The sequence below is a fragment of the Triturus cristatus genome, chromosome 8 (assembly GCF_964204655.1).
Source record: "Triturus cristatus chromosome 8, aTriCri1.1, whole genome shotgun sequence".
Classification (NCBI taxonomy): domain Eukaryota; kingdom Metazoa; phylum Chordata; class Amphibia; order Caudata; family Salamandridae; genus Triturus; species Triturus cristatus.
This window is the reverse complement of record NC_140591.1, coordinates 78483332-78499177: the sequence shown is the minus strand read 5'-3', so window position 1 is coordinate 78499177 and position 15846 is coordinate 78483332. Positions and strand designations below refer to the sequence as shown.

Below are 15846 nucleotides of genomic sequence, written 5' to 3'. Positions count from 1 at the left end.
TCTGTTGCCTTGTGTATTAGAGGTCCAGATGATGCACTGTGAGCTGGCCAGGTACCAGGTCAACAGATTCTGATGGTATATGCCAAATCAGTCCCATATAGTTTTGATGCGTATGTTGCCCAAAACGCACAGTCTTACTGAGAAAGTAGGAACTGTACGACAGCTGCACAGTGCTTCAGATTACTGCTGGTGACCACCAGCAGCAATTCAGGCTGGTCCTCACTGCTTCTCAGCCTCCTTGCAGCTGCATGTGAGGTCAGCCCCAGCGTTCAAGTTACATCTGTGGGCCTGCCTCCTCCCAGCATGGCCACTGTCAAGCAGCTACACCAGTCGTCATCAATCAGCTACCTCCAGCGCAAACTTTCTTCCCCAGGAGCTAGTGGACAACGGACGGCCCTCCTTTTCCCTTTTTAGCTGATACAGTCTGTCTCTGTGCATCCTTCCAGCAGAGATGGCGATACATCTTCCTGCAGCTTTGTTCCCTGCATTGTAGTTCATAGCCTTCTACATGAGCCCCCTCGCCGCCATCGCATGCAAACACAACATCAACGTCATCTCCTATGCCGACGACACCCAGCTGATACTCTCTCTCACCAAAGACCGAGCCACCGGCAAAACCAACCTCCAAGAAGGAATGAAAGACGTCGCAGAATGGATGAAGCTCAGCCACCTGAAGCTGAACTCAGACAAGACGGAGGTCCTCAAGCTCGGACAATCCCCTTCCGACTGGGACGACTCCTGGTGGCCCGCAGTGCTGGGCTCCGCGCTGATACCCTCGGACCACGCCCGCAACCTGGGATTCATCCTGGACTCCTCCCTCACGATGACCAAGCAAGTCAACGCCGTCTCGTCCTCTTTCTTCAACACCCTGCGCATGCTCCGAAAGATCTTCAGGTGGATCCCCACCGAAACCAGAAAGACCGTCACCCAGGCCCTCGTCACCAACCGACTGGACTACAGAAACGCCCTATACGCTGGAACCACCGCCAAACTCCAGAAACGACTACAATGCATACAGAACGCCTCCGCACGACTCATCCTCGACATCCCTCACCACAACCACATATCCGCCCACCTGAGAAACCTGCACTGGCTCCCCGTCAGCAAGAGGATCACGTTCAGGCTCCTCACCCACGCACACAAGGCACTCCACAACATGGGCCCCGAATACCTCAACAACCGCCTCTCGTTCTACACTCCCACCCGCCAGCTCCGCTCCGCCAGCCTCGCCCTCGCCACCGTCCCACGGATTCGAAGAACCACCACCGGAGGAAGATCGTTATCCTACCTGGCAGCCAAAACATGGAACTCCCTCCCTGCACACCTACGACTGACCGAGGACCATCTCACCTTCAGGAAACACCTCAAGACCTGGCTATTCGAGCAGTAGCAGCCCCCTTCCCCCTCCCCCCCCCCCCCCCCCACAACACCTTGAGACCCTCACGGGTGAGTAGCGCGCTCTATAAATGGATTGATTGATTGATTGATTGATTGCATGCCACAAGGCATGTGAGCTGTGGATCACATGCTGTGCGTAGACTAAAAAGAAGTTATCTCCCAAAGAGGTGGCTAACCTGTAGCTGTTGCAGTGGTCTGGAATAATGTATGTAACACTGCTGGCCCACATTAGCTTGTTGTCTCGCTAACACATCTACATAATAGTGTTTTGGGAATGTGTGAGGTGTAGACCACATTGCAGCTTTGCAGATATCATCTATGGGTATGTTTCCTAGGGATGCCATGGAAGCCCCTAGTTTGCGAGTGGAGTGTGCTCCAGTGGGAATTGTTAAATTTCTTTGTGCTTTTGCATAGCATATCTGAATGCATTTGACTATCCACCTTGCAATGCTTGACTTTGATATTGGATTGTCTTTATGTGGTGGAGCAAAAGCGACAAATAGTTGTTTTATTTTGCGGAAAGGTTTTGTCCTTTCTATATAGTAAAGAATAGCTCTTTTTACATCTAAAGTGTGTAAAGCCCGTTCTGCCACAGAATCTGGTTGAGGGAAGAACACAAGCAACTCAACAGATTGGTTGATATGAAAGGCAGGAATGACTTTTGGTGGAAATTTAGGGTTGGTCCGCAGAAACACTTTGTTTTGATGTATTTGTAAGAATGGTTCTTCTATGGTTAGTGGCTGAAGCTCACCCGCTCTCCTCAGAGATGTGATAGTTATGAGGAAAGCACCCTTCCAAGTAAAACATTGTATTTCACATTTATGCAGTGGTTTAAAGGCTGGACCCATTAGCCTGGTGAGGACAATGTTGAGACTCCACACTGGATCAGGCGGAAGTCTTGGAGGAATGATTCTTTTAAGTCCCTCCATAAATGCTTTGATGACAGGCACTCTAAAAAGAGACAGATGTTGTCTGTTCTGTAGGTATGCAGCTATTGCAGCCAGATGTAAGCGTATGGAAGAGTACGCTAAATTGGAACCCTGCAGATGTAGTAAATAGCAAATTATGTTTTGAACTGAAGCATCCAGTGGATCTATTTGATTGTTATTGCGGTATATCACACATCGCTTGAATGAATGAAACAGGTATTTAGTAGAGCGCACAGCTACTCAAACAAGAGTGTCCTGGCGCTTAAGCAGTGATAAGAGAGGAGTGAAGGAAACCAGTTATTTATTGAAACAGCCATGTCTTTAAGCTCCTTCTAAAAGGAAGGAAGTTTGGGTCAAGCCTCAGAGATTCCGGCAGGCTGTTCCATAATTTTGCACCCAAAAAGCCAAAAGATCTAACGCCTGTACGAGTAAGGCGTGTTTTGGGCACAATGGCCAAATTAGTGTTTGAGGACCGCAAGGGTCTGGATGTGGAGTAATGGTTGACTCGTTTAATAAGGTACTCAGCACCAACCTTGTGGAAGGCTTTACAAATATGGTCAAGGCCTTGAAGTCAATCCGCTCTTGGATGCAAAGCCAGTGCAAGGATTTAAGAACCAGGGTCATACAGGTTCTAGGACTAGATCTCGTGATGGCTCTGGCTGCTGCATTTTGGACCACTTGCAGGCGCTGGGTCAGAGATTTTGGAAGACCAAGGTACAGACAGTTGACATAGTCAAGCATAGATGTCACATGAGCCTGCACGACGATCCTTCTACTCTCCAGTGGTAGGAGCGGCAATTTTTTTTTTAACATTCAGAGTATACCGAAGCTGACACCCGAGAGGTGTTGAATCTGTGGGCGCCTCGACAATGTTTTGTTAATGATTATTCCTAGGTTTTTTACTTTATCTTTTTCAACGGGCTGAGGTGGCAAATCCTTGGGCCACCAAGAGCTCCAGTCAGGTGTTTCAAGATTTCCAACGAAAACGACTTCCGTTTTATCCGGATTGCATTTCAGCTTGTTAACCTTGAGCCAATTAAAAACCTTCGAGAGGCAGGAATTAATCTTTGCTCCATCAAAGTCAGAGCCTTTTTCACACAAGAAGATAAGCTGCCTGTCGTCAGCGTAAGTGACAATTTTGGCACCCGCTTCCTCAACCAAGGATGCCAAGGGAGAAAGGTAAATATTAAAAAGGGTTGGGCTAAGAATGGAGCCTTGAAGGACGCCGACATTGATAACAGGGACTGGAGAGGAAAAAGGTGGAAGCCAGATGTCCTGAGATCTATTTTCCAAATAGGAAGACATCCACCTGAGGACGGTCCCACCGAGGCCAATGTTCTTAAGTCTATTTAAAAGCCGCCCGTGTGGGACCATATCAAAGGCCGCCGACAGATCAAGCAGTATCAGAATGGCTTTGCCTCCCTCGTCCAGTCTACCCCTGATGAACTCAGTTACTTCCACTTTGCTGCATAGCATGCTCTTGTGGTAGGACGTCTAGCCTCTTTGATATATTTATACAGTCTGGCGGAAGATTAAGGTAGCCAAACTCTAAGATTTCAGGTGCCAGATCACAAGGTTGAGATGGCTGGGATGTGGATGTCTCATTTCTCTATGGCTCAGAGTTTTTGGTGAGGAACTACTGAGAGCTCCAACAGGGTTGTGAACCAGGGTTGTGGAGCCCATGTGGGAGCAACTAGGATTAATGTCAGGGACGCCAGTCTGAGCTTCCGAACCACTAATGGAATGAGTGGGATAGGTGGAAAAGGGTAGGCAAATATCCCAGACCAATTCATCCACAGTGCATTGCCCTTGGACAATGGGTGTGGATGTCTGGATGCGAAGATGAGCATTTCGCGTTTAGGTTTGTGGCAAACAGATCTATGTCTGGAAAGCCCCACATTTGAAAGAATGTGAAGAGAACTTGAGGGTGGAGTTCCCATTCGTGGATCTGTTGTCTTTGACGACTGAGCAGATCTGCAATCTGACTGTTTACTCCTGGAAGGTATTCTGCCAGGAGAAACATTCTGTGATGTAGGGCTCATCTCCAGATGGTCTGTGCTATTTGTGACAGCTGGAGAGAGTGTGTCCCCCTTGTTTTTGTATGTAGTACATTGCTGTCATGTCTGTACGGATCAGGACAGCTTTGCCTACTAGATGAACTTGAAACACTTTGAGCGCTAGAAAAATCGCTAGCAGCTCTAGATGGTTTTTATGAAGCTGCTTTTGCTGCAGGCTCCACATGCCCTGAATTGTATGTGTTTGGAGATGAGCTCCCCAACCAGTGAACAATGCGTCTGCTGTGGAACTGGGTCTATGAAGGGCCAGCCTTTTGAAAGTTTTTGTGTATTCCACCACTGCAGAGAGAGATGGGTGTGGCCGTCCACCAACACTAGATCTGATAACCGACCCTGAGCCTGATTCCACTGACGTGCTAAGCACTCTTGAAGGGGACGCATGTGAAGTCTTGCGTAAGGGACCCAGTATGCAAGACGCCATCATACCTAGTAACTGCATGAACACTCGAGCTGGCAGTAAGTGATGAGGCTGAAACTGGCAGAGCAGAGTCAGGCCAGATCGGGGTAGGCCAAAGCCTTTTGTGTATTTATTGTGGCTCCCTGATGCACCTGTGTGTTGGATGGCTGTAGATGAGACTTGGACAGGTTTATTGTGAATCCAAGCTCATGGAGCAACTGCACTGTTTTGTGAGTGTGACAGAGACAGCTTTTTTGCCAGCTGGCTTTTATGAGCCAGTCGTCCAGATATGGGAAGACGTGAATGTGTTGTCTTCGACGGTGAGCTGGGACTACTGCTAAGCACTTGGTGAAAATTCTGGGTGTGGTTGTTGCTCCAAATGGGAGCACCTTGAACTGATAATGCTGTCCTGGTACTACAAACCTTAGGTATTTGTGATGAGCAGGATGTATTCGGATATGGAAATAGGCTTCATTTAAGGCCAGAGTGGACAGGAAGGGGCCTTATTGAAGGAGTGGAAGAACTTGTTGTAGAGTGACCATGTGAAAGTGGTCTGATTGAATGTATAGATTGAGTTCTCTGAGGTCCAGTATAGGCCTGAGCGATCCGTCCTTCTTGGGAATTAGGAAGTATAGGGAGTATACTACAGTTCCTGTATGTTCTAATGAGACTGGCTCTATTGCTCCTTTATCTAACAGAGATTGAACCTCTTTTTTGTTAGAAGGGTGAGATGTTCCTGTGACATTACGTGTGATCTTGGAAGAATGTTTGGGGGGGTGTCTGTACGTTCCAGATAGTAACCATATTGGATAATTTGTAGAACCCATTTGTCTGAGGTGATGGGGTTTCAGACAGGGAGAAATTGAGAGAGACGTCCCCCGACAGGAGTATCGGAGGGTAGTGGAAGCAAGTCACTGTTTGTTATTTGCGGGGGAAGTGCCTGTGGAGCTGCCCCTGCCTCTTCCCTTACCATTGTTTTCTCTAAAACCTCCTCTAAAATATCCTCTTGATGAGGGCGATTGATTGTTGGCCTTGTAAGAGGAGGAGGGATCTTCTGTGGTAACAGTTTTGGACCCACCCCTGTAAAAGGAGCAGCGAAAGGAACCTCTACTAGCAGGTAATTGTAGAGCCCCCATGGACTTTGCCATCTCAGTGTCTTTTTTCATTTTCTCCAGCGAGGTGTCAACTGCTTGGCCAAATAGGTGTTCCTTGTCAAAAGGTTGATTAAGAATGGAGTATCTATCAACAAAGACCTAGGACTTGGAAGGTAGAATCTTTTTTTCTCTTAGCTGTGGATTAAATCCTATTACTTTAGGTATATACCACTCCCCACTTTTTTGGAAAAAGGGTAGTCATCCACTACGCTAGCCACCTTCAATTGTAAAATAGGATTTTTACCTGTGGCAATCCCCCAGACAAACCTCAAGGTGCATGAATACATATAAACTACACCAAGTGTTATTTCAAATACAAATAGTAAAAGAAATAAGAAAAAAGAAAACATTTGAGAAAAACAAGATGGCACCTCACGTGCGCAACACCAATTGAGCCTGCTGATTGGTACTCATCAGCTCTGCCCACTTTTATCATCATTGGTTACCATCATGTTTCAAAGAAAAATTCGAAGAGTGTCCAAAAAAATATATTTGTGAAGGTACGTGGTGAGAGAATCACATACCAAAACGACTGAATAGTGAAGATAAAAGGTTGAGAAGGATACACCCTCAATAGGTTCAAACTTTATTACTCCTTTGATGTGCACCCAAATCAACAATTAAAAAGGTTGCTTAATGTGCATACCATAGTGCCAACATGTTTCATCGCCCAATCTTATTATGGCGATTTCGTCAGGGCTGCTCCAGTCGCTTGGCACAGACACAGGACACTGCTAGAGTTTTCTCTCTTGGGGACTGCCAAAGGTAAAAGGGAAATAAAAACACACACAACTTTCAACTCATTCCACTGCCCCTGTTACATACACAGATCTCTGATTTTCTTTTGAATATATCTGTTACCCTTAGTGAGCCATGGCCTCGCGTACCAGCTCGCATCAATAGGACCTGCACGGGCTCCTCAAGTGAGTCCTCGCAGTGATTCCACACTCAGCTGTAATGCGGATCTACAATGTAAATATTTTTGATATATTCAAATCCCAATCTTGTATAGAATGTAGGAAACACCTACACACTCATGTGTTCAATGTGGAAGCCAATATAACCCTTTATTTGCTGGTTCTTTTTAAGGCGACCCAACTGCCTGTTTGTCCCTGATACAGTGTCGCTCTGCCCTCATTGTCTATCACTCCTTTCTCACTAATTGTTTCGACCCTAATGATTTGCACCCGTCTCTAGCTACCAAAAGCTTGTTCTGTGTTTTTTTTGTCATCCTCAATTCATCCATCCGTCAAAGAAACATGCCAACCGAAGGTTAATGGTTTTGTCCATTTTATTTGGCTTACAGACCACAAAAATAAGAACGCAACAAAAACTTAGAAAAACACAGAATAAATGCTTGTAACAATCATCTGGAATATGAATACACACAAACTAAAGAAGGCGTAGACACAGGCAGCAGAGACAATGTGTGTTTTTTCCCGTATGTTTTATAATACTGAAAATTAATAAATGTAATAAAATAATACAAAAAAACCAGGACAGCACCTTTTAAAGTAAACAGCAACAGAAATACTGCTTGGAATTGAAGGGGAACTGACTCCCCACAAAAATACGTGGTCAAACTGCGGTCAAAGTAATGTAACAGAATTTCAACTGCTCTGAAGTAGACAACAGTACATGTTATTTGCCTTAGGGCGCCAGCAGCAGCCGAACCAATCCTTCTGATTTTAACCCTGTCTCCCATCTGACACTATGCCATTGATCTAAGTGAACTGGACACGCTGATTGTAATGGCCGCCATGCACAGGAGGGAACAAGATGGCCGCCACCAGCAGGCAACACCACACTCAGGGTAAAGTTATTGTTCTTCAAAATGTCAGCCTAGGCATCGTAAAAGACACTTTTTTAGATTAAAGAGGGCTTTGCTAGAGTTTTGCCCTAAATATAATATTTGATCAGCCGGCTCAGTGTGGAAGCTGACAGCTTTTGTGGTTCAGTAGAGACGGGAGGTCACCGAGCAGCCACTATATCTATGCTTTAGGGAAGGTGGACATGCTGTTGTCACCAGATCCACTCCCTTACCACTTACTGCTAATGTGTCTTTTAACAGAACATGAAATACCCAACTGCGGTAAATGTAAATACTTGCCCCTTTACCACACTGCGCATATGCTACGCTTCTAACTTTGTACAAGCGGCAGCGTTCTCTGACCCCATTCAATTGCATCTTTGTGAAAAGTGGTACGCTTGACTGTCTACCACCAACTCCACCACTCTCAACGTATTACTGTTGCCTCGTATGACCCGGCCGCCCCTTGCACCAAGCCGCCAACCAGGATGGGCCGTACTTCCAAAATGTGGTTACAAAAGTGGGCGTGATTATCTTTATGAATTCCCGGATGATTTTGAGGAACTTTCTATTCCATTATCAGCTGAGATGTGAACATTAATTTGGATCAATTCGCTGGAAGAGGAACGCACCTACCCGCACCGAAGAGGATTTTGATCTATCGTTCTACGTCAGCACGTGAAAGAGATTGGCCCTGTAACCGAAACTGCGACTGAGATGGTCTTTCAGGCACATTTACACACTTTCCTCAATACGTACAGGGCAGAAATGCCTCCAAAATCATTAGAAGTATACCCCAAAAATAACCAGCGTGGTACAAGAACACTACCTCACCACCCAAGCCCAAATCCTCTTGTGGCCCAACTGGAGACATCATGCTCTTTGGCTTTTGTGCACGAAACATGAATGATGACGTCACCAGCAGTAAAGCGAGACCATCAGTTTTGGGTGGAAGAAATGGCATTTTACCACGAGAACCTCAATTGCGCATTTTCATCCACAATCAGTTTAATTGATTGATTTCAAAGCACCATATGGTAATAAAATATGTTAAATAACAAAACAAAAAATACTGCTAGCTAGTTATACAAAATGATATTTTCTGAATAAAAAAAATGTTAAAAAAATGGAAATGGTTAGCTAGTCCTTGACATGGAGTGACAGGGTAGCCGGTGCAAAAAACAGTGGGAGGGAGCAGGCGAGGCATGCATTTGACGGATGGGGAGCAGAGATGAAGCACAGGCTAGGAAAAAGACATGTGGAGAAGCGGGGCAGAGGAGTCAACCCTTTCATTCCCGCCAAAAGTTATCCAAGGGCTTCAATGGGGGCAGCAGCCGTGATGGGGACCTTCTAGAACTCTATAGGTGCACTACTGAACAAAGATGACTCTGTCCACCGCCAAAGGGGTCTAAAATGTATCAGACAAGTGGCTTGTGGGACAGAAGGTGGGTCTACCTTATTTTTACTTTTTTACTCATGAAAACAGAGTGTGATCACACATTTTGCAAAAACACGGACTCCTAAGTAAAGTCTTTCAAAATCTAAAACTTAAATGCGGTAACTATCTCTCTCCAAATATTGCAACCTGTATATAATTCCTAAATGCTGCCAAGCTCACTTCCCATAAATTTAAGGCTGTGTTAATTTACCATACAATGTCGGCTCCTCCCTTATTCAAGGGCAAGTGTCAGGATTTGGGCCAGCTCCAAGTTTAACAGGAAGGTATTGATTAAGATCGACATCTGGTACTCTATGTTTAGAAGGCTATGCTTTTGCAAACAATGTTCCTCAAAGTCTGTGTTTTCACATCCTCCCATTGAAATGCCCCAGTAAGGGCCTACAAAGCACAACATGCTTTGTTGCAGACAAAGCGGAGTGCTCAAAAAAGTTGAGTTTCGGGGCGATGATACCCCCGTGCCCAAACACTCACGCTTTAAGTTTCAGACCCCATACAATGAAATGATCATCACATCCTCTATCTGGTCTCTCACGTGAGTCTCCATTGGAGTCGGCTGTCCTTGTCGTGAGATGTGACTCACTGCCTAACTCCACCAGTTGCCCCACACAGAACTTGTGTGTAATTGGTTTCTGAAACACTTACAGCTATAAAAGAATAGTTCCAATCCTAGCTGTTATCTGTTCATTCCCCAAATAAAACCCTGCAGTGCCTACTTACTTCCTGTTTCCCCTTCTGATAGGTACCAAAGTTTCCTGCCCGTCCTTTCTGAGTAGTGAGTGGAGAGGGCGGTGGTGGGGAGGGGCGGAACCACGGCACCTTGCATCCTCATGTCACTTCCTTCCCACCGTCCGCTACTTGCGCCTCAGTCTACGCGGTCAAGTTGGTTTGATTACTGATGTAGAACAACCGGTTTAAATGTCCCACTAAAAAACATACAAGAGATTTGGGCACCAACCCCATACAAGATTCTGGTTCTCAACAGTACGTAATTCCTCTGGCGGGTTTTTAAACGCAGAGGCTGTTGACAAGCGCTGACCTCAGTAATAGAATAGACACCATCAGTTTTCTTACCCTCCCTCATACAAAAATGCTCTGGTAACCCTCCCAAGTCTGGTTTTATAACAAATCCCTAACTGAAATGAACAGAATACATTCTTCAATTAAAAAAAAATTGTTGATATAAATTGCAAATATTTATGATCTGGCAAAAGAAGCTCCCTCTGCGCGTCAAACCCCGCGCCGGTGAATAGAGGTGCGCGTGCGTGCTGGGAGCAAATCTTCTTGGCTCCTCCCATTGCGGTGACATCACGTGGTCTACATCTCCTTGCTGCTCATCTTTTTGGATTTTTCAGCCGTCTCCTTAAGAATGAAAAAAATAAATTAAACTCAACACTTGACCACAAGAGGCTGACTCTTGTGCTAGAAGATGTTTGATAGTAGTCGCATTGTTTTTACAAGAGTAGGAATAATTCTGTAGACATTCTGATGTGGTTATGCCAGATGCACAATTTTCACAAGGGACACTGGGCTAAATCTCACTTCCTCAGAGACACTTTTAACTTACCTCTACAGAGGGTTGATCTGGAATTTTATTAATTGAGTAAAATGTGTTCATGTTCTGTATTTTGACCTCATCCTATTCGTCCACATAACAGACTACTAAACTCATGCTGTGCTGTCCTATTCATCACTTTACGCTGACTTTCTATAATACAGATGCTGCCGTCCTACTCATCATACATTGTAGACTATCATGCATAGATGCCGGTAGGCAAATCACCATCAGAAGATGTAATGTGATGAGCCCTTGTGTTGTGATGTTCATCATCAGGAATGAAATGGTTACTTACCAGTAGGAATAGTTTTGCAAAGCTGCGGCCACTGCAGGGAAGAGCAGTGGGGCCGGCTGGGGGGGGGGGGGGGGGGGGGGGGGATTTCGAGAGATGACCACATGGGAAAATTAAATAAATAATTAATTTTCTCTCATGGTTATCTCTCGAAAAACCCCTAGCTGGCCCCACCACTCTTACCTGCAGCGGCCGCGGCTGGTTTTGCACCCCGAAGAATTTTCTGGATTCACATGCTGTGCATCTATTTATTCTGCCATCTCATGGTTGAGTCTGGAAAGGTGTTAGTCCTTCTTTTTTTTGTTTGTTGTCCCGGTTGTGGCCGTCGCCAACCACTATTTGGTGGTACGTCTATCCCCTGTGTGACATCAGGGTGCACCCTGGAAGTTCCTGTGCATGGTCGCCATCTTCAGATTCTTTTTTTTTTTCTTTTTTAGGTCGAGCCTGGGCTCTGTGAGACATACTGTATTGAGGTAGGGACTTGAAGCGCTGCCCATGTCCCACCCATCTTTTCAATTAGCCCCTGTTACCGTCCTTGAGAAATTGCTGCTTTTCCTTCCTGAATAGGCTTGTTAGTCCCTCCTTGGTTACCGCCTTGTCTGCATTTGTAACCTGCCATAATGACTAGACCTTTTGCTTGTTTTGTTACACCGTCTGCTTTATCTTGGCTGCAAGCACTATTTTGTTCAATGATTTGCCCATATTCCACCCACTACAGCGCAGCAAGCCGCCCGCTTTTATTTTCATTATAATTACTAATAGCGGTCCACTTTAACTAAAGCGGACACGTTTCTTTCTTTATTTTAGCAGCACGGTCTGCTTTAAGTATAGCGGCTGTACTTATTTAATTATTTTTTTGTTTACTAGCGCCCATGCGCTGCTTTCACATTAATGGAGACCGCGCCCCTTTCCTTAGACAAGCCGCGTCTAAAGAAAGGTGTGCAGCTGCTATTTAAGTAAAAGCGCGGCATGGGGCACTTTTACAAAAAAAGCATTTATTTGTAAACTTGACAAACAGATGCTTTTTTTGTCAAAGCCCTTATGCCGCGGCTTCACTTTAATGTCGGCCACGCCCCTTTCTTTAGATACGGTTTCCCTAAAGAAAGGTGCGCAGCCTCCGTTAACATGAAAGGGGCACTTTGACACCAAAAATATTTGTAATGCAATAGGTCTCCCAGTTACGAGAGTTTAAGCTATCGACATTGAAAATGGCAATAGCTCAAACTCTCGCAAACGCAAGACCTATTGCATTGCAAATGCTTGTTTTTTTAATGTAGTTTCCCGTGCCATGTAGTGAATGCAGAAAATTGTTCAGGCTGCAAAACTACTCCTACTGGAAGCAACCATTTAATTTTGTAACATGAATCCTTTTCTGGATTCGCATGCTGTGCATCTGATTATGTAGCGGTATTTCGTTCCTTGGGTAGGTTGGGCTGAAATGTGGGTATGTTGGCAAACAGGTGTTGTAGTACTCTCTGTCAAGCCTGTTCTTCCTTGTACATTTGAATGTCCACACAGTAGTGTTTAGTGAAGGTATGTGGAGACAACCCTTCTTTCTGGTCAAATGCGCTCTGGGTCATATGAGTAGGGTACTTTCTGACATAGCGTAGCAGGTTTCTATGGCTTCACTATCCATTGTGCGATCGTTCCTTTGGTCACAAGAGTTCACTTGCTTGGCCTGGCAAAGGAGACCAAAAGGTGGATCCCCCTTCAGCAATGCCTTTGTCTCCTTAAGGTAGTACATTGGTGCTCTTCGCACATCCTGTGTGTGAAGCGCCTTCTCGTGATTTTGGTTCCTGAAAAAAGGACAGTTGTTGGATGCTTTGGTTGGCGTAGAATTGCGATATGAACTTTGGTAAGAACTGTGTGTTCGTTTGTAGGACAACCGTGTCCCTGTGAGTCTGCAGGTATGGTTCTTGTATTGTCAAAGCTTGTAGCACACTGACTCTGCATAGGGATGTGATCTCTGTTAGGAAAGCTGTCTTTAAGGACAAAAACTTCAAATCTGCCTTGTACATCAGTTCAAAAAGCTTGGTCATGAATTGTGTGAGCACTGTGTTCAGTTTCCACATTGGTGTTGCTGCCCTCGGTGTTGCTGCTCTTTTTGACCCTTCCAGGAATCTTTTCACCACCGGGAGTGCACAGATGTGGGTCCCTTGCTCACTTTGCTACTGGATTCAAGCTAGTCTGGCTGATGAGGGGTGTTACCCCTAAATCGGTCCCAGGATGCTTGTTTCAAGTCCAGGGAAGACAAGGCTTGGCAGTTTGGGTGGACTGTTCCCATAAGGAACAGGGTCAAGACTGATGTGCATATTTTGACGAAAACTTGGGGTCGGTAGATTCGGCCCTTACTATCTGGGAGGCATTTAAGGTGGTATTGAAGGGGCGGGCCTTGGCATTAAAGACTGGTTATATACGTAACAAACGCAAAGTGCTACTCCAGCTGGAGGCTGAGCTTCAACATTGGGAAGCTGAATATGCTGCCAGTCCCACGGATGATACAGTACATCGCCTCACACTTAAGAGAGAGGAATACAAACTGAAGGCGAGGGGGCATATGATGACTAAACACCTAAATATGCAGCATAGACTATATGAGCTGGGAGATAAGGCGGGAAAGACATTAGCGTGGCTAGAGAAAAGGGATCATGGGGAAAGGTGGGTGCAGAGACTACCCTTGCCCAGCGGCGAGATGGTTACACACCCCAAGGACATAGCAGAAGCGTTCGTAGAGTACTTTGAGAAAGTATACTCTCCATCTACCACATACAACGCAGAAGACTCCCGCCAGCTCCTCGCTGACAGCGACCTGCCCACCCTTTCTGAACAAGAAAGACACACCCTGGATAGTGACCTCTCTGATGAGGAAATCCAGAAAGCCATTACCCAAATTCGCTCGGGCAAGGTGATTGGACCTAATGGCACCCCTATCGAGTTTCTAAAAGTGACGAACTCTCAGATAGCCCCACACCTTCGGGCCATGTACAACGAAAGCTATGAAACAGGTCGACTCCTGCCTGATCAACGTCTAGCTACTATAGTAGTAATTCGTAAACCCGGAAAGCCCAGGGACAAATGTGGGTCGTATAGACCAATTTGCCTGAGCAGTGTAGAAGCTAAGATATTGGCGAAAGTACTAGCCGCAAGGTTAGTCACGGTCATCTCTTCCCTGGTACACCCGGACCAATCAGGCTTTATGCCAGGTAGGAATACGACGTTGAACATTCGTCGTCTCCAGAACGTATTGGCTCGGAAAAACTACCTATAGGAGGATGCGGCGATCCTATCATTAGATGCCTCCATGGCTTTTGACTCCATAGAAAGGCCATATCTATTTGCGGTACTAGTGCATTTCAGATTTGGTCCTAAGTTTTTAAAGTGGGTGCAGTTACTCTATGAGGATATATGGGGTCAAATACGGGTTAATAATCATACATCCCGGGCCTTCCAGCTAAGAATGGGTACCCGGCAGGGCTGCCCATTGTCGCCACTAATATTCTCCCTTATGCTCGAACCACTGGCGGCATGGATACGGCAGGATGTAATGGTAAGGGGGTTGAAATGGACACTGGACCAGGAGGATAAAATATTACTGTACGCCGATGATATCCTACTCTATCTTGCCTCCCCCTATCGGTCCATCCGGGCAGTTTTGGATATATTCACCAACTTTGGGAAGTACTCCGGATATGCCATTAACTGGACCAAATCTATACTGTATATGCTCCATTGGCAGGTCCCTCCCCTCCCGGCCGATTGCAAGCTGGAGGTGGCTGGAGATGGGTTCGTTATCTGGGGGTGTATATCACGGCAAGTCCGGTCCTGTTTTACAGCCACAATCTGGCCCCCCCACTGGCCCGGCTGAGATCCGATGTCGAACACTGGTGGTCCCTGCCGCTCTCCCTGGTGGGCCGAGCCACCCTCTTTAACCCCTTCAGCGCGGCGCGGATTTCCGCGCTGTGCTGAAGGTTCCGCATGCGCACAGTGCAACCGACGCGCATGACGGAACCGCTCCGTCATGCGCATCGAAGGGGTTAAGATGCTTGCTCTCCCGCGATTCTTATACATCCTTCAGAACTGCCCGAACCGAGTTCCAGATGCCTATTTTACAGCGGTAGAGGGCGAGGTTCATACGTTACTGTGGAATGGCGGGGCCCCCCGGATATCGCTGAAAAAACTTACCAAGGGGTGGTACGATGGAGGCATAGCCTTGCCGGACCTGAAACTATATTACTGGGCCTCGCAGTTGGTGGTGGTAAATCACTGGGTGTATCGACCCCCTGACGACCCGGCGTTCGTGCTAGATAAATATCAAACGGGTCGTGCAGGATATCTGGGAGCGCTTTACTCCAAAGGCAAAAAGTATACATTTATAGGCCCCATGTCTCATACAATTGACATCTGGCGCAGAGCAAATTCTCAACTGGGGTGGGCAAACACCCTCACAAAGGCGACACCACTATGGCAGACCCAAAGACTTGGTACCCTATGTTTTCAGCCGGGGTTTGACAAATGGGACCTGATTGGCATCTCAAAAATCGGAGACTTGATAAAAAAAAAGGTTCCATCCTTAGCTTTGAGGAACTGAAGGGAATCTACCACATGGCGCAAGGTGAACTATTTCGCTACCTTCAGATTCGACATGCCCTCCAGACGGCATTTACTAACCTGCATGATATTCCAGATTCGTCGCCTCTAGAGGACAGACTATTAGATGGGCAATTACACTCGAGGGCCATCTCCCTGACGTATAAAAAGCTGTGCAACAACCTCCCCG

At 46.2% G+C, this 15846-nt stretch overlaps 1 protein-coding gene across 1 annotated transcript in view; it reads right to left on the bottom strand.

Annotated features, from left to right (window-relative positions):
• Positions 1-7226: 7226 nt before the first annotated feature.
• FSTL1 (follistatin like 1) overlaps positions 7227-15846 on the bottom strand; it is a 141971-nt gene continuing 133351 nt past the window's right edge. The window contains exon 11 of the mRNA XM_085621046.1: positions 7227-10581. Within this exon, the coding sequence (XP_085477172.1) occupies positions 10537-10581 (45 nt within the window). The 3' untranslated portion in view covers positions 7227-10536. The remainder of the gene's footprint in view (positions 10582-15846) is intronic.